The 23413-nt window shown below is 54.9% G+C and overlaps 1 protein-coding gene across 1 annotated transcript in view; it reads left to right on the forward strand.

Annotated features, from left to right (window-relative positions):
* The window catches only part of LMNA (lamin A/C), a 52994-nt gene that overhangs the window by 26139 nt on the left and 3442 nt on the right, over positions 1-23413 (forward strand). The window contains 11 exon segments of the mRNA XM_030965436.1: positions 18035-18191; positions 18335-18460; positions 18949-19017; positions 19019-19120; positions 19225-19350; positions 19884-20104; positions 20195-20399; positions 21163-21210; positions 21212-21271; positions 21418-21537; positions 21619-21714. Coding sequence (XP_030821296.1) covers positions 18035-18191; positions 18335-18460; positions 18949-19017; positions 19019-19120; positions 19225-19350; positions 19884-20104; positions 20195-20399; positions 21163-21210; positions 21212-21271; positions 21418-21537; positions 21619-21714 — 1330 coding nt within the window.

A 23413-nucleotide genomic window follows, 5' to 3' on the forward strand; every position in this document is an offset into this window, starting at 1 on the left:
CACGGGGCTCCCTGGCCAATGTCGCTGCTGGCCAAGCAGGGGCTGGCACTGGGCTTCCCCCGGGCTCTGCCAGCCCGTGCAGTGTCGGGACATGTCGCTGTGGCGCTCAGTTCCCCGAGTGCCGCTCCTTTCCGTCATCACCTTTGGCTCGCAGCCGCGTTCGGGCTGGGCAGTGGCGGGACAGCCCCCTCTTATTCCGTTTGATCTTTTGCCTCTTATTCTGGGCTCCTCGTTTTGAGCCTGTACCAAATGAGGCTAAAATTAACTTCCTTAGCAGATGCCATAAATATTCTACCTGGGAGGGAGGGACTGTGCTGCCTCTTGGAGCCGTGTGCGTTTATATTTAGCTTTCTATTTCCCGTGCGCCGCTGCAGCTTCGTCCTCGGATAAAGGCGGTTTGCAGATCCCTGTTCCCGGATCCCGAGGATCCGGATGCTGCTCAGAGGAGGAGCTGAGCTGTCTAAAGGCTTTTTTCTGCCTTATGCAAACCCAGAACTATCTTGGCCACGATCTTTCGAGGGCTGGAAAAAATGCCCGGCCCGCAGCCGCGGCTGGAGGGGAGCTGGAAAACGGATGTGGAATTTTTCCCTGCGCTCCGGGAGCTGCTGTGCTTGTTCCTGGCCGCTGACAAATCCTCTGAAAGAGTGCTGTGACTCGCGGGGGTTCCCGGAGAGCGGCTTGTGTTCGAGAAATGGGTTTCGGTGGGTTTGGGAGAGCAGCAGGGGTGAGGGCTCGGGGGGCCGGGGCTGTTTCCAGGGGTGTTTCTGTGTTGAGTCATCTCTGAGTCACGGAGCGGAGGTGCGGGGGAAGCCGCTGCTGTTCATTCCTGCCTCTGCTTTGTCCTCTCTTCCTAGGGCGGGGTGTGAGGGCTGCTCTCCAGCCTCAAACCCCTGCAAGGAGGCTGCAGCTCATCTGGTGTCCCTGGGCACCTGCTCGATGTGCCAGGGCTGCTCAGAGAGCTGCACAATCGGCTGCTGAGCTGCGGTGCTGCTCCCTGGGCTCGCTTTCACTGGGCTGTCCCGAATTTTTGGGGCATGAGGGAATGAGCCCAACCCCGCGGAGGGGTCAGAGCTGTCGGGGGGATCAGGAGGGCCCCGTTCTGACGTTGTTCTCCTCCCTGCCATCCGCTTGGGCAGGGATGTGCCTGCTCTGCCGGCTCTCCCCGCCCACCCTGAGCCCTTGGATCAGCCCTGGGGCCGTTTCACTGTCCTTGACACGGTGAGACTTTGGCTAATAAGTAACTGGCAGCTCTCTGCGCCCCTCGGTGTGCCCGTCGGCCCCGGAGCAGCGCCGGGTATCTCCCGCAGGGCAGGCGCCCGGGGCTGTGTTATCAGCAGCCGCAGCATCGCCGCTGCCAGATGCAGGGGTTGTCTCGGCAGCACAGAGGGAGGGCGGGGGGCCGGGATGCCGGGGCACGATGTGACACGGCCCCGGGTGCTGGGTGCTCTGCCTGGGGCGGGGAAAGAGCTGCTGGCTGGAGGGGGACAGGCTGTGCAAACACAGACCAGTCCAACCAGTAGCAGTGCGGGAGCTGCATGGGTGGAGGAGGGTCTGGGAGACGCTGGGCTGCCTCCCCTCTGCTCCTGGCCAACTGCTCCTCTCTTGGGAAAGTTTCCAGTGGGATCTTCCCACTGCCAGTGGTGATCCAGGAGGGGTTTCCCAAAGTGCCCACCTGGCTCTTGGCACGGGGACCCTCAGCCCTGTGCAGCCTGGTTCTGGTTGTGCCCCAGGACAAGGGACCCCTCTGGGCAGTCCTGCCTGTCCTGGTGCCACATGTGTCCCCACTCTGGATGGCCTCTGGTTATGCTGTAGCCACGCTTCAGGAGAAGCAGAGGGTGTGGGGAGGGTGGCTGGTGACTCAGGGGTGCTGGCAACACCAGCATCATCCCCTCCCAGGCCATGGGTAGAGATAGGAATAGTCTGAAATGCCCCGTCCCTGGTGTCCCCAAGCTTCTGTCCCCTCCTTGGAGGACACCTGGATTCCAGCATGGCACCTCCATGGAGCTTGAGAGATGCTCTGGGAGACCTCCATGGAGCTGGAGAGACGCTCTGTGCTGGGTCCTGCCCATTGCTCCCTCTCCTTAAGCTGCCTTCTGACTCACAGGATGAGCAGAGCCACAGCCCTTGCCTTGCCCCATGGGAGTTCATCCCACCCCACAGTGCAAGCCCCAGCCTGGGGACACAGGGGCTGTAGAACACAGCCCTTGGCACCTTCACTCCCAGGAGAGACCCCTGAGGAATTCAGTGCCCACTCTATGGACTGGCCATGTGGTGGCCACACAGTGAGCAGCTCCCCTCTGCAGGCAGGAACCAGCCCTCGTTAGCAGCACGCTGATGAGCAATGCCTTCCTGAACTGCAGCCCCTAACCTGATTAAGGCATTGCCTTGGCAGTGCCTCTTCCTCCCTGGCCCTAATGAGGACAAATCTCCTTTTTCCCAAACGTTGTTGTGGAGGGGGGAGCTCCTCCAAGGGCAGAGCCAGGGAGGCAGCACTGGGCTGCCAGGAGGAGAACTCCACAAGCCTTCCCAGCCCAAGGGGGTTTTGCCCTGTGCTTTGTGACCCTGCAGGCAGGAGCAGGTAAATGAAACCTGTTTAGTTGAAAAAAGGGAGGAAAAAGAATTAAGGCTCAGTGCTGCTGGGGAGGATGAGGGGGGCATGCACTTCCTTCAGCAGCAATGAGCTTGGGCTGGAACATTTTGCGTGGGGTGAAACCTCAGGCTCCTGGGTTTCTCCCCCGTCTGCCTCATGGAATCCCTGCCAGGGAGGGAATGCTTTGGCTGGGAGGAGGCTTTGCCCTTTCGGAGCAAACAAAGAGCAGCTTGTGCAGCTGGGGATACTTTGGGGGGAATCATCAACACAGGGCTGGGCTGATCCAGACCTCCATGGCCCTCTGGGACCCTCTTGAACACGCCAGGCCCCCTGAATCTCCAGCCCTGTGGACACGCTGGGTGTCCCCTGACATGTGCAGCCAGCAGCTCAGGATGGCTGGGCGTGCTGGCCCTCCTGGCACGCTGCAGAGCTCTGTGGCAAAACGTTTCTTCCAGGAGAAGGTTTTCATTAGCTGTTCCCAGTGGAGAGGAGTTCTTGCCTGTGCTAACATCCAGTCCCTCTTTTTCCAAGAAAAATTGTGGCAGAGAAACGTGCTCCAGCACTTTTGGTTTGTGACCTTGCTCTCACTGCTGTGTTTGCCAGTGTCAGAGCTCATCCCCTCACCTTTCCCAGGGATGGGGGGAGTCAGAGGGAATCCTGTTGCCTCATATATATTTAGGATGAAAGGATCCACTCTGGAAAATTAAGGACCTTTGCTTTGGAGCTGGGGATTAAAGAGAAGTGATTGCCAAGAGAGTCAGGGCTGTGTTTGGTGTGGGAAGGGATCCATCCCAGCCTGCCTGGTCTCACATGCTGCCACAAGTGTTTTTCAGCCTTGCACGTGCCACTTCACTTGTCTGAGTCCCGCCAACACTCCAACTCCAGAGCGCAGGGAACGGGGAGTTCCCCTGTGTGGTGCTCAGGATGCAGACAGAGAAGGTGACACAGCCAGGGTGGGACATGTGGGACAGCTGCCAGCTCCTTATTCTGCTGAATTCATGCCCTTTGGGAGGGGTAGTTTCCTTTCGTGCTGCTGGCAGCCAGGAAAGGAGGAAGTCACCAGAGTTCTCCCTCTGGTCCTGGCCAAAATTAGAGCTGTCGTGGAGGATTCCCCAGGAAGCGCCAGCCCAGTGGGTCCAGGGAGAGCTGGGAATCACCTCCCACTGTGCTGCCACTGGCTGCATTACCTGTTTCACCATCCTGCTCTTTGTGAGGTTGTTTGCTGAGCCTGTTCCTTTGTGACCAGCTCAGCACGTTCCCAAACAGCTGAGGCTGGTGCTGTGTAAAACCTGTCCCTGCTGACAGCTGCCATCACACAGCACGGTGTCAGGGCTGGGTGCCCACCTGCCTCTGCTCCCTTCCCCTCCCTGCCCAGGGCTGAATGTCCCCAGTGTGAGGCTGAACAACTGTGGGGGCTGGCGTGGTCCCCCAGCCCTGCCTGGTGCAGTGGCAGCTGCAGCCCTGACTGCAGAGACATCTCTGTGACAGCCACTCTCTCAGCCACCTCCCAGGCATGGGGCAGCCACAGCTTCTCTGAGCAATGCCAGGGCCTCACCACCCTCACAGGGAAGAGTTTCTTCCCAATACCTCATCTAAATCTGCCCTCTCACTTTAAAGCCGTTCTGCTTTGCCCAGTCACTCCACAACCTTGATAAGAGTAAAAGAAAATCCCCACATTTTTCCTTGTTGCTGTACGTGAAGGATGTCTCAGCATGTCCGTGAGCCGTGGTGTGATACCCAGGGCTCTGTGGGTGCTGGGGAAAGCCAAAGGGTGTGGAACTTGGTTAATGAGGTGCAATGAGCTCAGCCCACAGAGACACCACAAAACCCAGCTGGGGTTGGGACACGTCTGTTCTGGTGAGGCTGAGTCAACATTTCACATTCCCTGTCATAAAGCAATTGCCTTTTCCAGTGAAGGTGAAGGTGCCCTTGGCTTGGGGTGTCCCCCAAGCTGCAGCCAACGCTCTATTTCTGCCTGCCATGGTTAGCAGACCTGGGAATTGCAGCAACAGCAGGGACAAAGTCCCCCAGCACACAGGGTGGGTGCTGCCCCACCTGTGCTGTGCCTTCTTTAATTATGGGCTTGCACCTTGCAGGCGTTGGTGCTGCAGAGAGGTGGAGAGCCAGGGTAGGAACAAACATGGGCTCTCCTGAAGCTCTAGAATAACAAACATGGGCTCTCCTGAAGCTCTAGAATAACAAACATGGGCTCTCCTGAATTGCTGGATAACAAACATGGGCTCTCCTGAAACTCTAGAGTAACAAACATGGGCTCTCCTGAATTGCTGGATAACAAACATGGGCTCTCCTGAAACTCTAGAATAACAAACATGGGCTCTCCTGAAGCTCTAGAGTAACAAACATGGACTGTCCTGAAGCTGCTCAATAACAAACATGGGCTCTCCTGAATTGCTGGATAACAAACATGGGCTCTCCTGAAGCTCTAGAATAACAACATGGGCTCTCCTGAAGCTGCTCAATAACAAACATGGGCTCTCGTGAAGCTCTAGAATAACAACATGGGCTCTCCTGAAGCTCTAGAGTAACAAACATGGACTGTCCTGAAGCTGCTCAATAACAAACATGGGCTCTCGTGAAGCTCTAGAGTAACAAACATGGGCTCCCCTGAATTGCTGGATAACAAACATGGGCTCCCCTGTTGAATTTTCCTGTCGGGGCTGTGAGTGGCTCAGAAGCACCTCTGTAGGAGCAAGGTTCTGATGGCAGAGGTCTCTCCTCCCTCTTGCACAAAAGCCACCTCCAGGCACTTGCTCTGGTTGCTGCTTTGCACACACACATGTCCTCCTGTCTGTCCTCCTGCCACCCATCCAGTGCCACCACGCTGGTCAGGCAGAGCTTGGCATCACCACGCTGTGGTGTTCAATGGAAGCTAAGAGCTTTCACTTTATTTGGGTGATTTATTAACAGCTTACGGACACAGTTCCTCCCTAAAACCCCCTGTGAGTCACACGAGCCCAAACAAACACCCAAGCTGTTGGTGTGGGGGTGCAAAGTGGGCTCCAAAAGGGGTGGGAGCCCAAAGGAAGCTCAGCCCCGGTGCCCATGGGCATGGAGGGGTGCCAGCTGCCAGTGCCCTCCATCCCAGCCCCTGCCAGGGCTCAGAGCAGAGCAGGGAGGTGACTCATGCCCAGCATGTGGCTCTGGGCTGTGCTTTGGGGCCCCCCCCCTGCCCTGCAGCCCTGCTCTGCCCCTTCCTTCCTTTCTGGCACCATGGCAGAGAGCCCAGCAGCACCCTGGGCTGCCAGGATGCTCCCCCAGGCTATACTGGGACAAACTGGGGGTTTCCAAGTTGAGCCTCCGTGTTGGGGGCTTTAGAGGGAAGGGGAGCACTGGGGAGAGCAGCCTCAGCTGTGGGCATTGTGTTTTGCTGTTTGGGTGGGCACCAGGCTCCCCTTTCAGGGCAGAGATGTTGCTTTGTGCCACCCAGCCTCAGCTCTGCAGTTCCAGGGCAAAAATTCACCAGCCTGGGGTGGGTTTGGTGCTGGGTGTGTGCTGGCCAGGTGAGGCTGGGCAGGAGGGACCTGGTGGGGAGGCTGGAGCATCTCATGGTGCTTCTGTTCACTGGCAGCCCTGTGCAAGCAGCAATTGGGGCTAAATTCTGCTTTCTAGGGATGCCACATCTGCAGACCTCGCTCTGGGGAAGTGCTGATTTCCTGCCCACGTGCCAAGCAGGTTTGGGCTCTGTCCCTGCGCGGTGCAGGGAGGTGTGCTGGCAGCTCTGCACGTGGCACAGCGCACCAGGCACCTTGGTCGCTGCTCATCCCTGTGCTGAGCCGCGTTCTCCTGCTGGAATCCCATCCCCATCCATCCCCAGAGCCCCCCCAGCAGCAGCTGCAGCTCCCTGTGCCGGCAGTGACTCAACTGCTGCCACCGCCACATGCAAACAGACCTTGTGGGCAATGTAAACACCTCGGGTGCCTTTATCTGCTGCTGGAGCCGGCCTAGCAAACCCTTTTGTTCCCAGGAGTATGTGTGGCATCTGGAGCCAACAATCCCCTGCTTTGTTTCTTAAGCAAATGTTGCTGGCCAGAAGCTTTGCGTACCCAGTTTATGGAAAACGGGGTGAGCTGCTGCTGCTTCTGAAGAGGAAAAGGAGGCCTTGAACTCATCCCCTGTTTTGCCTCTCTTGCCTCCTTTCTGCCTTGTCCCACCTTGCACAGGGCTCTGGTTTCCATTGTGGATCAGGATGCAGCAAGTACAGGGTGACATCCTCATCCTTCCCACACCCCATTTGGGCTCAGGAGCTGCAGGTGTGCACAGAAGGAAGGGATTTGTAGCCACATCTGCTCAGTGGCAGCATGTTTCCTTGCTCCTGGGGCTGTTTAACCTCTCTGGGCTCCTTTCTCCTACAGATCACAATACAGTTCTCCATTTGCTCAGAGCTCCACATGAACAAAAGATTTAACACTCACATGGACATTTCCTTTCTGTTTAACCTCTCTTGGCTCCTTTCTGCCTTGTCCCAGCTTGCACAGGGCCCTGTTTCCATTGTGGATCAGGATACAGCAGGTACAGAGCAACCTCCTCATCCTTTCCACTCCCCTTTGGGCTCAGGAGCTGCACATGAGAGCAGAGGGAAGGGAGTTACAGCCACATCTGCTCAGTGGCAGCATGTTTCCTTGCTCCTGGGGCCTGGGATTGCCTCCCTGGCATTGCATCCCTGCTGCACATCCTGGCTGTGTCGCCAGTTAGGGCTGTTTTCCCCCAGTGCTCCTGTCCTGAAGGTATGACTAACACAGTGACTCAGCTCCCTGGTTTTAACTGCCTTTGTAAGGCTCCCACCGTGCCCAATCTCCCCGGGAAACACCGGGAATCTCTGCTTTGTCCTCGTCCTTTGAGGTGCTGGTTTATGGGTTTGGGATGTGTTGAAGTGAACAGAATGTTCTGGGGCTTCCATGGAGGGGCAACACTCAGAGCTGCTCTGGGTGATTAAAAACACCAAACCCACAACTTTCCCATTGAGTTTTAGCCCAATTATTCAAAAGCTGGCTTGGAGTAAGATAGTCAAGGCTGGGCAAAACTCCTTCAAATTCATCCAGTCCAAAGCTTAATTGTTAATTTGTTATTACTTAACATGTAATTTAACTTTATTAATGGTACAAATCTGACTTGTTAAAATGGTGAATGTTCAGAGTAGTGGCATAAAGACTTGGAATTTCCAACTTCCCTCCTCTTCCCAAAGGCTTTGGCTTTAGTCAGCAACACACAACCCTGCAAGCTGTTAGCAAACTCTGGGTTGGGAAAAACAAGCTGACAACGCCCTCAAGCACATGGTGGGGTTTTTGGGGCTGTCCTGTGCAGGAGTTGAAATCTGTGATCCTTGTGGGTCCCTTCCAACTGAGAATATTCCATGATCTCAAAGCTTTTTTTCTCGTGTCTCTCCTACTGGAATCTTGCCCTCAGAAGGTGGAATTGAGCAGTGTGGAAGGTGGTGTATTGACATATTTGAGTTGTGTCTAAAAAAAATTCACTTTCCAGCTCAATTCCAAAATTTTTTAGCAAGTTTCTTTTTCTTGATGAGGGGTATTATTGCTTTAATCTATATTTAGGACGATTCAATCCCAGGCCATCAAGTGTCTTTTAGCTAACCCAATTCATGATTTCATGGGAAGGTAGGGAAAGGCAGGCTGGCGTGTTTGGAATGGATGGGTTTGGGTTGTGCTGAGCCTGGGCTGCAGTGGGGTTGGCCAGAACACTTCTTGGTGCTCTGAGAAGTTGAGATGTTCAGGTTTATACAGAGATAGAATCACATAAATAGTTTAGGTTGGCTCCAAGATCATTGAGTTCCCCCTAAAGACCACCACTAAGCTGTGTCCCCAAATGCCACATCCACCTGTCTGTTAAATCTCTCCAGGAAGGGGGAAGCTCCACCACTGCCCTGGGCAGCCTGTTCAAGTGTTTGGTGACGTTTTTCAGTGGAAAATGCAGTTTTTTCAACAAGCAAACCCCCGGCTCAGCCCCCTGCACAGACACTGGCCAGGTTTTCCCAGTGCCGTGTAATCCCCAAGCTCTTCAGGACCAGCTCTGGTAACAGAGCTGGGACTGGGCCAGCTTTGCTAAATCAAGTTTCAGCCGGTAGCTCTTTGCTGTCCCCCCAGGCTGGAGGCTGGTTCCAGGTAACCCAGGGCTTGCTGGCAAAATTCGCCACAGGGAAATCCTGCCCTCCTTTTGCTGGGCTCCCTGTGCTCCCCCCAGCACTGGGACTCCAGGGCTGATCCTCCTCGCGCTTTGCATCCTCTTTGCATTTATCTCCTGGGGCTTGCTGCACCCTGGAAAAGCTTTTGCCAGGCAGCTGAGAAAAGGATTTCCATGGGTTACAGGGGGTCCTACAGGCAGCAGATGGGGTCCCACAGCTGTCAGGGGGTGTCCCAGGCAGGCAGGCTCTGGCAGACACAAAACTGGGGTGTTGTGATGCATGGGACACTTGTCCATGGAGGACAAGTCCTGCCCTTTGTGCAGAAGCACAGATTTAAGCCTGACACAAACCTCCCCCAAAAACACAACGTGGGCTGTAGAAAACCAAATCCTTCCCATTCCCCTGATGACTCCCATGTGGCAAAAGGGCAAAACCCCCCTTTTCCAGCTCTGGAACTCCCTCCAAAACCAGGGGCTGTTACAGTCGGGGGACTCAGCCCAAGCAGCCGCGTCAGTTGGTGATTTGGGATTTCCATTTGAGCTGCTGGTGAGTCACCAGCTGGCGTGACAGCCTGGACAGGGAGTGAGCCACTCTGGGGCTCCCCAGCCAGCACCGAGCTGCAGCATTGTTAATTCTGAACAATTAATACTCTATTTATTGTCAGAAATGTGCTTGGAGCTCTTGAGCAGCCCGTGGCTGTTGTGGTGCTGCTGGAGCTGAAGTGCTTCTCCTGTGGCAGGAAGGGAGGCTGAAGGGTCACAGGTCTTTGTTCTGGTGCATCCAGCAGGAGAAAAACTTCTCCAGACCTTCAGAGGGACGTGTGTGGCTGATTCCTGGGGGTATCAGCATGGTCAGGTGTGCAGCCACAGCTCCCAGCAGTGTTCCTGGTGATGGGAGCTGTGGAGGGACAGGAACATCTTGGATTTGGGGAATCCTAGACAGGGGGGTCTCCTTGCCTCCCCGTGAAAGGCTTTGTCCTGGTTCCCAACGAAGCAGCAGTTTTGGTTCATTTTAAACTCATTTTAAGCAGCAGTTTTGGTTCATTTTAAGAACATCTTGGATTTGAGGAGTCCTAGACAGGAGGACCTGTTTGCTTTCTCATGAAAAGCTTTGTCCTGGTTCCAAACGAAGCAGCAGTTTTGGTTCATTTTAAACTCATTTTAAGCTCATTTTAAGCAGCAGTTTTGGTTCATTTTAAGAACATCTTGGATTTGGGGGCTCCTAGACAGGGGGGGTCTGTTTGCCTCCCCGTGAAAAGCTTTGTCCTGGTTCCCAACGAAGCAGCAGTTTTGGTTCATTTCAAGGATGCAAGGAGAGGCCAGATCCCAATTCCAGGAGGGGAAGCCCAGCTCCTGGGAGATGCCAGTGAGCTCTTTGTGCTCCACAGGGGCCACACAGAGCTGGACAAGCCCCTCATCCCCATGGCTGAGCATGCCATGAGTGCATCAGGAGGGCCAGCACTGACCCTGGCACCGGGGAGGGTCCTTGGCACCTCTGATGCCAGATGTGGGAGCTGTTTCCATGCACACGGCTGGTGCTGGCGTGCCCAGCTGCCTCTGGTGCCCCACAGGATGCTGGCTCCGTGCAGACACTGTCCTTGCTGTGCATCATGCTGGCTATTTCCAGCTCCCCTGCATGGAGACCAGCCCGTGTTTATCCTGGTGATTTGGCAGAGCTGCTGCGGCACAGATGAGTCAGAAGCTGGGAGAAGCTGCTTTGCCACATTCCCATTGCCCCACTGCAGAGCTCTTCCAGCTCTGCCTCTCCTCATCCTGTGGGGCCCCTGCTCTCTTGGGTGGGGGAACAAAGCAAGCCCTGGGAGTGGGGAGCAATGCCTGCAGTGGGGTGATGATCCCTGGCATGGGTGTGACACGGTGCCACGTGTGACATGGAAACACACAAGGTCTCAACTGTGTTTCCAGAAGAAACCTATAATATGAGAGACTCCTCACTCCTCGATGAACTGAGAATTGATTGTCTAAAGGGTGGTGATGGACTGAGAGTTGGTGATCTGAGAGATAGATGTGTTGGAAATTTGGTGAGGGGAGGAGGAATGGTTTTTGGAAGGTTTTCATTCTTTCTGTGTGGGTTTTTTTTTTACATATAGTTGTAGGTTAATTAAGTTTTACCTTCTTTATTCCTAAATTGGGGCCTGCTTTGCTCTATTCCTGGTCACATCTCACAGCAGACACCAGGGACAATGTATTTTCATGGGGGCACTGGCATTGCACCAGTGTCAAACCATGACAGTGTGGTGATGCTGGGGCAGATCCCGGGCACTGGAGGCAGTGCCATGGAGAGCAAGCAGCCTGCCCAAGGTGCAGCAAAGCAGATTTCCTGGGTCCTCCCAGCAATCTGGGCACACACACTGCCACTCCTGCCCAAGCTGTGAACGTGTCAAAGCCTTTTTTGGGATAGCCAGGAGCAGGCAGCTGTGGGCCCTGGCAGCCAGGTGGGACTGGGATCTGCAATCTAGGGGATTTGCAGAGCTCCATAAAGATTTATGGATGGGGCAGGAGCCAGCGAGTTCCCTGAGCTGGCAGCTTTTGCAGGGTGGGGCAGCTGCAGTTGGGAGGCAGGGAGGGAGGGGAGCTGTGCCTCCCCAAGCTCCATCCCACTCATTGATCCTCTCCCAGCGCACAAAGCCCAGCGCTGCCCGTGCTTCAGGAACACTTGTGGGCACTAACAGTGGAGAGGGAAACCAAAGAGTGTTTCCTAAAAACGCACTCAGTGGGCTCTGGCATCTCGGAGAGGGTTGGCATCTCTCCAGCAGCCTGGTGGGCTCTGCCTGGAGCTGTTCCAACAGCTCTGTCCTGTCTTGACTTTTCCAGAGGGAGAGCCCAGACCTGCCGGGTTTCCTGGCTGGGATTTTGGGGCAGACAGGGGGGAGCAGTAGCAGATGCTGCTCTGTGGGGCTGTCCCTGAGCCCTCTCTGACTTCACAGCCTCGTGTCTGTCTGTGCTGAGCGCAGCCACAGCAGATCCAACTTTCCATTAACATTTGGATTTTCTGGCAGCTCGGCTGCAATTTTCAATCTTTTTTTTTTTTCCCTTCTTCCTGCTTTTAAAAGCTAAAAATAAAATGTCTTGAGGCCCCTTTTCCCTCCATCTTTTCTCTTGAGACATTTGTTTCTTGAGGATTTGATGCCTCTGTTGTTTTTTCTCCTCTTGGATTGTTTGCACCCGTGGCTCTCGCAGCACAGGGGATCAAATCCTGTGGGATTTGGAGGCACCCAGCCCTCCAGAATGAGCCTCTGCTTCCCTTTTCACTGGGGAATTTGGGATCTCGTAGGCTCTAGCAGGGGCCAGTGAAACCCTCTGGGGAGGAGGAGGAAGGTCTGCCTTCGTCCTCCTCTCCAGGGAGGTGGGAGTGACACAGCTGCCATGAAGTTTTTATTTTTAGCCCAGCGCCAGCTGGAGCCTGTGAGGCTTCCCTGGAATAAAAGCAGGACCTGAGGGCAGGAGAAGGGAAAACTCAAACCCTGGCTGGGCTGGAGCAGGGACCAGCAGGGCTGGCCTGGAGTGGTTGGGGCTGGGGGTCCCCATGGCCAGAGAGGACTCACCTGTGTGCTCATTCCTTCTCCAGAGGCTGCTGCCACCTTTGGGGTCAGGCTGTGTCTGGAAGGAACATGGGGGAGATGCTGAGCCCCAGGGAGCCTGACTGGACCCCCCAGAACAGGGGGCAGGAGAGGATTTGTCTCACCCCTCTCCCTCTGGCAGAGCTGCTCCAAGCCCCTGGTTCTCCTCCTCACAGTGGAACCCAGAGCTGAGCACAGGAGGCTTCTGAGCAAAAGGGATTTGTCCTTGAGCCATCTGGGATTTACTATGGGGCTTGATGCCCAGAACCCTGGATGCTTCTGGTCCCTGGAGAGGCAAATCTGCTGCAGGCAGAAATGCAACCCTCAGCATTTCCCCCTCTCTTTGTCCCTGGTCAATGGAGCTGCTGCCCCTTGAAAGAGTGACACCATCCAGGTCGTGCTGGAGCCCCATCCCAACGAGCCTGGAGTGTCCTCCAGCTGTACCCAAACAAACAGCAAAACCCCAGGGATGAGCAGAGAGCAGCCCCAGACCCCAGGGATGAGCAGAGAGCAGCAGGAAAACCCCAGGGATGAGCAGAGAGCAGCCCCAAACCCCAGGGATGAGCAGAGAGCAGCCCCAAACCCCAGGGATGAGGAGAGAGCAGCCCCAAACCCCAGGGATGAGAGAGCAGCCCCAACCCCAGGGATGAGAGAGCCAACCCCAGGGAGCAGCCCCAAACCCCAGGGATGAGGAGCAGCCCCATCACTCCTCAGGAAGGACAGGGCTGCACCCCACCAGCAGTGCTGGGGTGGCCACACTGGCCACGGAGGCTGAGGCAGGGCCAGATGGGAAAACTCAGCGAGCCTTGGAGCAGCCTGGGACCCACTCCCAGCTGGCATTCCTGTCCTGTGAGTCACTGGCACGAAAGGAGGGGGTTGAACAGGAAGGACCCAGCAGCAGAGCTCCAGCAGCAAATGAGACTGTGGTTCCCTGAAAAAAGCAGCATTTCTTGGTCAGTTATTCCACTGTGGGCAAAATTCCAAATTCTCTAGACTGCTGAAATGCTATTTAGACATAAAAGAGGCTGGTTTATGGAATTTATGGGCTATGAAATCATACTCTGCGCATGGCATTGAGACCCCCTTACCTGGGAGCCCCAGACATTAGAATATGAAAATCCGACCATGGATAGATTCTAGAATTCATTACAGATCCAACATGTCACACTGAGCCCTTTGCACCACAATAAAGAGTGTTCTGGGCTGGGAAAGGAGCTTTCAGAAATTGAAAGAAAGGCAGAAGACAGATCTTCATTCACTTCCAAGAAAAAGTCTGCAAGCTGCTCCTGGATTCCCAGAGGCTCTTGGGCTCTGCTTTTCTTGACAGCAGCACTTTAAGTGATTCTGAATTTCCTTACTGTACATGTAGGAATTGTGGGGGTTTTTTTAAACTGTCCTTAAGTGGAATTCCTGCTCTTTTAACATGGAATAGCCTGGGATTTGAAGGGAGGTTTGCACTTAAAAACAGTAGCCTGGGATTTTGAAACCTGGGGTTTTGAAACCCAAAATAACAGAATAACTTCTCCATGCTAGCTCGGGTCAGGAAACGGAAAGAAATGCAGGAAAATCTGCTCCTGGCTAATCCAGGAGCTTCCAACATCCCCCACCTGCGAGTCTGGGAGCTCTGTCCTGCTGCTCCTGGGTCCATTCCTGGTGCTCCGGGTGCTGCTCTGGGATGGGCTCTGGGATGGGGGTCTGGGATGGGCTCTGAGATGGGCTCTGGGCTGGGCTCTGGGATGGGCTCTGGATGGGCTCTGGGATGGGCTCTGAGATGGGATCTGGATGGGCTCTGGATGGGCTCTGGGTGCTGCTCTGGGATGGGCTCTGGGATGGGCTCTGGATGGACTCTGGGATGGGGTCTGGGTGCTGCTCTGGGATGGACTCTGGATGGGATCTGGGATGGGCTCTGAGATGGGCTCTGGATGGGCTCTGGATGGACTCTGGGATGGGGCTCTATGGTGACGACTCTGGGATGGGGTCTGGGGGGGGCTCTGGGATGGGCTCTGGGATGGGATCTGGGATGGGCTCTGAGATGGGCTCTGAGATGGGCTCTGGGATGGGCTCTGAGATGGGCTCTGAGATGGGCTCTGGGATGGGCTCTGGGATGGGCTCTGAGATGGGCTCTGAGATGGGCTCTGGGATGGGCTCTGGGATGGGCTCTGGATGGGCTCTGGGATGGGCTCTGGGATGGACTCTGGGATGGGCTCTGGATGGGCTCTGGGATGGGCTCTGGGATGGGCTCTGGGATGGGATCTGGATGGGCTCTGGGATGGGCTCTGGATGGGCTCTGGGATGGGCTCTGGATGGGCTCTGGGATGGGCTCTGGGTGCTGCTGTGGGGTGGGCTCTGGATGGGCTCTGGATGGGCTCTGGATGGGGTCTGGGTGCTGCTCTGGGATGGGCTCTGGATGGGCTCTGGGTGCTGCCATGGGACACACAGAGTGTCTCAGCCATTCCTGGGTTGGTCACCTCGGTGTCCCGGCTCTGGTGCTCCCTCCTGGCCCCGGGAGGGGTGACAGTCCCAGCCCGGGCTTGGCGGCTGCTGGGGAGCCCTTGGGTATTTTCTTTTTATAGGACCGACCGAAATAGCTCCAGGCTGTGTTTTGGTGTGCAGTCAGATCAGGTTCCCTGGTCACACGGCGGGGATGAGGAGCGGCTCTGAGTGGCTGGAAAAGAGAGGGGGGCCAGGATGGTGGTGGCAGAGGTGGGGCTGGGGACTGAGGCACCACAGCTGAGGCACCAGCTGAGCTCACAGCGAGGCACAGCCACAGCAGGGCAGTGCCAGCCCCTGCTGCTCCCTGGCTGCTCCAGGAGAGGCACCAAACTCCTGGCTCTGGCACAGGACTCCTCTGCCTGGGCACCAGAGTGGGCAGCACTGGCCATGGGGCAGTTCCAGCTCCTCCCCAGCTGCTGCTCCACCATCCAGCCCCACCTCAGAGCTGAGCCATGCCGTGCTGAGCCACGCTAACACATCTGTGTCCCATGCCATGGTGCCCTCTGCCATGCTAACACATCTGAGTGTCCCATGCCATGGTGCCCACTGCCACGCTAACACATCTGAGTGTCCCATGCCATGGTGCCCTCTGCCACGCTAACACATCTGTGTCCCATGCCATGGTGCCCTCTGCCATGCTAACACATCTGTGTCCCATGCCACAGTGACCACTGCCACGCTAACACATCTGTGTCCCATGCCATGGTGTGCTGAGCCATGCTAACACATCTGAGTGTCCCATGCCATGGTGCCCTCTGCCATGCTAACACATCTGAGTGTCCCATGCCACAGTGACCTCTGCCATGCTAACACATCTGAGTGTCCCATGCCATGGTGCCCTCTGCCACGCTAACACATCTGAGTGTCCCATGCCACAGTGACCTCTGCCATGCTAACACATCTGAGTGTCCCATGCCATGGTGCTCTCTGCCATGCTAACACATCTGAGTGTCCCATGCCATGGTGCCCTCTGCCACCCCTCACAGTGCAGATCCGTGTCATGCTGTGCAGCAGTCTGAATAGCTGCTAGTATAGTCCAGGGTAAGGAAGCAAAAAGGATCTTTGCATAATATGCACAGATGTTTTATTCAACCCTGTGGTGAGATGTGCAGGTGCCAGCACCCACATGCAGAGGGTCTGGCTTACAGTCCTGGTTCAGGGCAAATTTGAGAGACAATCCCCAAAGGGGCTCCTCTAGGAAAGCAGATTCAATTGACCACTCCCCACAACCGGTCCAGGAGAAAATACCTCCTTGGAAAAAAAATTTAAATAATAATTATTTATTACTTTTAAAAAATTTATTTGTTTATTAAATAATAAAACCTAAATAATATTAAACAATAAAACCCCTTGCTGCTCCAAAAGAGATGACAAACTGAGAAAGTCCCTCCCTGGGCTGCAGTTCATCTCACTCAGGCTCTGATCAGTCCCTCCAGTGCTGGAAATGTCACGGGCCAGGCCCAGCCTGGTGGCCACAGGTGCAGCTGCCAGTGCTGCCCTGGGTGCTCAGTCCAGAGCAGGTTTGAACAGCTCCAAAGAAAAGGGAAAAAAGAAAAAAAAAAAAAACCACAGTCCAGGGAACTTTTTGCCTCAGCTAGCTAAAACGAACTAAAAGCAAAGGAGAGCTCTGTCCTGCTGTCTGTCCATCTGCAGACAGCACAGCGCAGGAGCAGGAATGTGGAGGGGTGAGTGCAGTGTCTGAAAACAAACTGCTGCTTCTTCTCTGGCCCCTTCACTCTCTGCAACAAGGCTTAAAGGTGCAAAACTTACTATTCAGCATCAACAGAACAGATGATTGGGGATAAAAGCATCGTATAGTCAACCTAGGGCACTTCATCTCTGCAGGGGCCTGGGGGCTGACCCTGCTCTCGGGGCAGTACAAAGGTGAGGGACAGTGTGGTGGTGTTCACAGGGGTCTGAGGATGAGGGAAGAGACGAGGATCTGACTCCATGCTTCAGAAGGCTTGATTTATTATTTTATGATATATATTATACTTAAACTATACTAAAAGAATAGAAGAAAGGATTTCATTAGAAGGCTAGCTAAGAACAGAAAAAGAAAGAATTAATAACTTAAAGGCTTGTGTCTCAGACAGAGAGTCCGAGCCAGCTGGGCTGTGATTGGCCATTAATTAGAAACAACCACATGAGACCAATCACAGATCCCCCTGTTGCATTCCACAGCAGCAGATAATCAATGTTTACATTTTGTTCCTGAGGCCTCTCAGCTTCTCAGGAGGAAAAATCCTAAGGAAAGGATTTTTCATAAAATGTGTCTGTGACAGGCCAGTCAGGGAACAGGGAAGGAGTGGCTCAGGGACATGGGAACAGACATAGAAGCAGGGGAAGGAGCCAGTGGGATCTAACAGCTTTTTGAGGGAGGATTCTTGTGTCTCCCTAGACCAGGGGATGCCCCCCCCAGGGTCTCCACACTGCTGTGCCACAGCTGTGTCCCACCACGCTGCCCTGCATGCCAGCACACAGTGCCAGGCCAGCCCCAGCCTGGTCAGCTCTGCTCTCCTGCCATGCTGGGGGGTGCAGATTGCACCTGGTGCTGCGCCCTGACACTCCTCCTGCTCTGAGAGTCATTCCCAGCCCTTCCTGCTTCCCGCTATCCCAGCTAGGGCTGGCTGTGCTGGCTGGCTGGGATGGGATGGGCCCCGTGTGGGTTGTTCTTGGTGTCAGCAGTGCAGCCCTTTTGGGAGTGATCAGAGGAGGGCTGCAGTGACACTCTGTGTGCTCAGGGTACAGCGCACAGGCTTGTCTGAGAACAGCCCTGAGGAGAACTTGGAGGTTTTGGTGGATGAGAAGCTTGATAAGACCTTGGAGTCCTTTTCAGTACTTCGAGGGACTAGAAAATTTTGAGAGGGATTTCAGATAGGGGTCTGGAGTGACAGGACAAGGGGGAATGGCTTCCCCCTGCCAAAAGGCAGGGTTAGATGGGATACTGGGAAGAAATTCTTCCCTGTGAGGCTGCTGAGGCCCTGGCACAGGCGCCCAGAGAAGCTGTGGCTGCCCCTGGATCCCTGGAGGTGTTCCAGGCCAGGTTGGATGGGCCTTGGAGCCACCTGGTTTAGTGGAAGATGTCCCTGCCCATGGCAGGGTGTGGAACTAGATGAGCTTTAAGGTCCCTTTGAACCAAAGCAACTCCATCAGTTCCTGATGACTGTGATTATTCCTGCTGTGCCACTCACCTGTGCCACCCTTTGCCCTGCAGGAATGCCAAGAAGGAAGGGGACCTGCTGACTGCCCAGGCACGCCTCAAGGACGTGGAGGCTTTGCTTAACTCCAAGGAGGCTGCGCTCTCCACGGCCCTGGGTGAGAAGAGGAATCTGGAAAATGAAGTGAGAGACCTGAGGGGACAGGTGGCCAAGGTGAGCAGTGGCAGCTGACCCAAGGATCCCTTTTTACCCCCCTGCCTGGGGCTGCCAGGGGCTGTGGGGCAGATGCAGCTGGGTGGTGGCTCCCCAGCCATGTCCAGAGCCCTCTGTGATGTTCCTTCTCCATCCCCTGGCAGCTGGAAAGCGCCCTGGGTGAAGCCAAGAAGCAGCTGCAGGATGAGATGCTGCGCCGCGTGGATGCCGAGAACCGGCTGCAGACCCTGAAGGAGGAGCTGGAATTCCAGAAGAACATCTACAGCGAGGTGAGCTGGGATGTGCTGCCACATCACAGGGCTGGGATCACCCCCACGGGCTGTGCTGTGTCCCCTCCCTGAGGTGACCCAGTGTGGCTGTGTTCACAGGGGTCCCAGGATGAGGGAAGAGACGAGAATGTTGACTCCATGTTTCAGAGGGCTTGATTTATTATTTTATGATATATATTATATTAAAACTATACTAAAAGAATAGAAGAAAGGATTTCATCAGAAGGCTGGCTAAGAATAGAAAAAGAACGATAACAAAGGCTTGTGACTGACCAGACAGTCCGAGCCAGCTGACTGTGATTGGCCATTAATTAGAAACAACCACATGAGACCAATCACAGATGCACCTGCTGCATTCCACAGCAGCAGATAAGCATTGCTTACATTTTGTTCCTGAGGCCTCTCAGCTTCTCAGGAGGAAAAGCCCTAAGGAAAGGGTTTTTCATAGAACATGTCTGTGACAGCCCAGTGTCCCCTGCTGTCCCCAGGAGCTGCGGGAGACCAAGCGGCGCCACGAGACGCGCCTGGTGGAGATCGACAACGGGCGGCAGCGCGAAGTTTGAGAGCAAACTCTCCGAGGCCCTGCAGGAGCTGCGCAGCCAGCACGAGGCCCAGATCAGGCTTTACAAGGAGGAACTGGAGAAAACCTACGGGGCGAAGGTGAGCAGCTTCCCCATGCCGCTCTGCTCTCCCTCCAGCCCCAAAGAGCGCGGGTGGGCTGTAGGTGATGAGATGCTGATGCCCCCCCCCGTCCTGTTCCCCAGCTGGAGAATGCCAAGCAGTCAGCTGAGAGGAACAGCAACATGGTGGGTGCTGCCCACGAGGAGCTGCAGCAGACCCGCATCCGCATTGACAACCTCTCCTCAGAAGTCAGCCAGCTGCAGAAGCAGGTGAGTGGAGACCAAAGGGTTCCTTGGGATGTCTGCCCTGGGGATGGTCCCAGGGGGAGTGGCTCGCCTTCCCTCCCTGTGGAGATGTGCCCCCTGTTGACAGAGTGACCAAATTATCTTTTGTCTCCTTAAAAAAAGGAAATAAGCCCTGAAGTTTCTCTCCTCAATTGGGTAAAAAGATACCTCATAGGACCTTGGGGACTTCACCTCAAATTTAAGGATAGCCAATTGGTGAGGAGCCAAAAAGTCCCACCTAAGCAATTTACTAGAAAAAGAAGGGAACAAAGGAACTAATTGCTTTTGTGAGGTTTTTTACCAGGAACAAGAGCCTCTTGCCCCTGGCTCAGTTTTTCTCTGTAAAGAGCTTTGTTATTTTGCCTTTTATTAAAACTTTTCTGTTTCCAACACCACCCCATAAGCCATCCTGCCGATTTGATGCCATCTGAGGTGGCTGAGCTATCTCAGGTGTGATCTAGATCTCCGAGAGCTCATAAGACCTGGCTCAAGGAGATCAACCTGTCCCTTCCCCACAGCTGGCTGCCAAGGAGGCGAAGCTGCACGACCTGGAGGACATTCTGGCCAGGGAACGCGAGACCAACCGGCGCCTGCTGTCCGACAAGGAGCGGGAGATGGCCGAGATGAGGGCGCGCATGCAGCAGCAGCTGGATGAGTACCAGGAGCTGCTGGACATCAAGCTGGCCCTGGATATGGAGATCAACGCCTACCGCAAGCTGCTGGAGGGCGAGGAGGAGCGGTGAGCTCAGGGTGCTGTGCCCAGCTCTGGGCCATGAGGGTCCCAGCCCTTGTGTCCTCACTGGCTTCATCTCCTCTTCTCCCCTGCCAGGCTGAGGCTGTCCCCCAGCCCTTCGTCCCACAAAGGTGCATCCCGAAGCCACCTGTCCACCCCAGGCTCCTCCAAGAAGAGGAAGCTGGAGGACAGCGAGAGCCGGACCAGCTTCTCCCACCATGCCCGGACCAGTGGCCGTGTTGGCGTGGAGGAGGTGGACCTGGAGGGCAAGTTTGTCCGTCTCAGGAACAAGTCCAACGAGGTGAGCTTGCCTTTGGGGAGAACCCTAGTGTTGGGGTCTCTAGCTGGTCAGAGTGACCCCGAGAAAAGTTGGAAAGTCTGTTTTCCCAGCCCGGTGCTTGAAGGAGTCAGGGCTCTTCATTTCTCGGTCTCAAAGTTGTTTATTGTTTCTTATCTATAAAATTATTTCTCCTGTCCTGCTGAGGTCAGCTCAGCAGGACAGACAGAGGCACTCTGCCTGTCCTGGGGTGGTGTTATGTCTTTATACTGAAAATTACATATACAATGTTTACAATTACTTCCCAATACCTATCACCTGTGTTAGACAGTGAGCTTCTACTCTAAACCAATCTGTAAGTGCCACCATCACAGCAGGAGATGGAGGCCAAGAAGAAGAAGAAGGAGAAAGGCTGGACATGCCCAGATCCTTCCATCTTGCCCCCTGAACCCCCATTCTGAAAACCCTAAAATCTATTTTTTCACCTAGTGATAACTTCAGTATTATTCTACTTAAACTGTTGTGGCTTGCAGATCTTTATCTAAGGTTGGTAATTTGCTCCACGGGTCATAATCAAAACCACAGGGGCATTTTGGGCTCTGTGCCAGGGTCCCTGAGCCCCCTGGCAGGGTCTGGGCTGCTCAGGACAGCCAGAGGGATGCCCTGGCTCCTGACACCCTAGGGTCCCTGGGGTGAGGTTCAGCCCTACTTCACCCTAGGGGCAGGAAGTGAATGGGACAAGCTGGAGAGGAACCAGGGTTCTGAGGGTCGCTGCTCTCTCTCACAGGACCAGGCCATGGGGAACTGGCAGATCAAGAGGCAGAATGGGGATGATCCCCCCCCTCACCTACCGCTTCCCCCCGAGGTTCACCCTCAAGGCTGGCCAGGTGGTCACGGTGAGTCCCTGCCTGGTGGAGGATCCAGGCAAGATCCCAAACCCTGCCAGGCCACTTACATGGAGTGATTGGGGTGTGGTGATAGACCCTGGGGCTGTGGAGTCTGCAGACCAGAGAAGTCACTTGGCTCCTGCTTTTCTCCCTAGATCTGGGCCTCGGGAGCTGGAGCAACCCACAGCCCCCCCAGTAACTTGGTGTGGAAAGCGCAGAGCAGCTGGGGCTCCGGGGACAGCCTGCGCACCGCCCTCATCAACTCCAACGGGGAGGTGAGAGCCCCTGGCAGCTCTGGCACAGGGATGGGGGGTGACAGGCTCTGACCCTCCCAACTGACCCCCTGTCCCCTGCAGGAGGTGGCCATGAGGAAACTGGTGCGCACTGTGATCATCAATGATGATGAGGATGAGGATGATGATGAAATGAGCATCCACCACCGCCACCACCATGTGAGTAGGGCCCTGGGTAGGGGATGCTGCTGGTTCCAAGGGGTCCCAGGGGGTGCAGCTTCAGGCAGGGTGGGAGGGAGCTCAGAGCAGGATCAGGCATACAGGAGAAGGCAGTGGGGAGGCTGCTGTGGAAACAGCAGCATCAGAGAAGCCAACAGAGCTCTGGCATCTGGAGGAGGTTACTGCTCACTAAAAAAGTTCTGAAGACCTTGCTGGAAGTTGTCTCCAGCCCTAAAGAACCCTGATGTACCATGATAAGGGCCAGAAGAGTCAGAGGGAGGCTGGGCATTGCTTGGAGGATAGGATGGTGGGAAGGTGATGGATGACACTTCTTGTCAGCAGCTGCTCTGTCCTCTCTGCTTCATGAGGGTGCTGGAACAAATCCAGAGGTGGCTTTGTCCTTCCTCTCAGCCCATCTTTCCCCATACAGAGCTGAAAGATGCACCAGGAGGGGCAGCAGGCAGTGGGCAGGGAGCAGGCAGCACGCCAGGAGCAGAGCTGCAGCCTCTTCTCCCAGAGAAACATCCCTGGCTGCAGCCCAGCGCCCCAGCAGCCCATCCTGCAGGGTGTGTGTCCCCTGCACACGAGGTGCCCACAGGAACCACGTGCAGAGAGGTGCCATTGTGGCCAAGCTGAGCCTCAGTGAGGGTGGAAGATCATTGTCTTGGTTTGGAAAGACAGGAGTCTGCTAAGGAAGGCAGGAGCCTCCCCTGAAATGGAGAATGTAAACCCTCCCCACCCTGCTGAATTGCTATAAATTTTAAATTAAGGGGCTCGCAGGCAAAAATATCCGAGCAGGAAATTACAGTTCTTTAATAGGGAAAGGAAAAAAAAATAAAAGGATAAAATAAACAATGCAGTACACCCGAACAACACTGACAGAGTCAGAACCCAACCTGACACCGTGTGGGGTGTTGGTAGCAGTTCCATTGGAAATGTGGCTGCAGTCGTCCTGAAGTATCAGGTCTGGTTCTGTTGGAGCAAGGAGGATCTGTAGAGGATGAATTTTTCCTCTGAAGATCCAGTGGAGGAAGAGGCAGCTGCTGTTCCTCTGGGGAATGCAGTGAAGAAAGCTTTCCTGGTGTCTCAAAACCTCTGGATTATATCTGGGCAGCAATGCTTGGCTCCTCCCTCTGGGCGGAGCATCTCACAATGGGATGTTACAGTTCTTATCAGTCATGCACTGACATTCAATAGTCTGTTATCAGCAGATGTCCCCTCCCGAGGGAGGTATGAATGTGGTCACTCAAAGAGAGAGATAAGGCAAACTGCCCACTTGACAAGGTAATCTGCCATACAGATGGTAATAGAAAACATCTTGCATTGCAATCTTCAACAATCATCTAGATGTCACTTCCAGAGCTCTGCAGGAGCTCAATGGGGCATCCATCATCCACTTCCCTCTGAGTTCTCTGGATCTGAAGAGCTGTGCTGAGATTGATACCAGCACGCTGAGCTGGTGGATTGTTCTCCTCTACTCTGCCCTTGTGAGACCCACCTGCAGTGCAGGGTCCAGTTCTTGTGCCCCCAGCACAAGAAGGACATGGAATTGCTGGAGCAAATCCAAAAGCAGCCATGAAGATGCTCTGGGGACTGGGGTCTCTCTGCTCTGAGGCAGGCTGGAGGAGCTGGGGGCAGCCTGGGAGAAGACTTCAGGGAGACCTTAGAACTCCTTCCAGGGCCTAAAGGGGCTCCTAGA

This window comes from Camarhynchus parvulus, chromosome 25 (assembly GCF_901933205.1).
Source record: "Camarhynchus parvulus chromosome 25, STF_HiC, whole genome shotgun sequence".
NCBI classification, from domain to species: domain Eukaryota; kingdom Metazoa; phylum Chordata; class Aves; order Passeriformes; family Thraupidae; genus Camarhynchus; species Camarhynchus parvulus.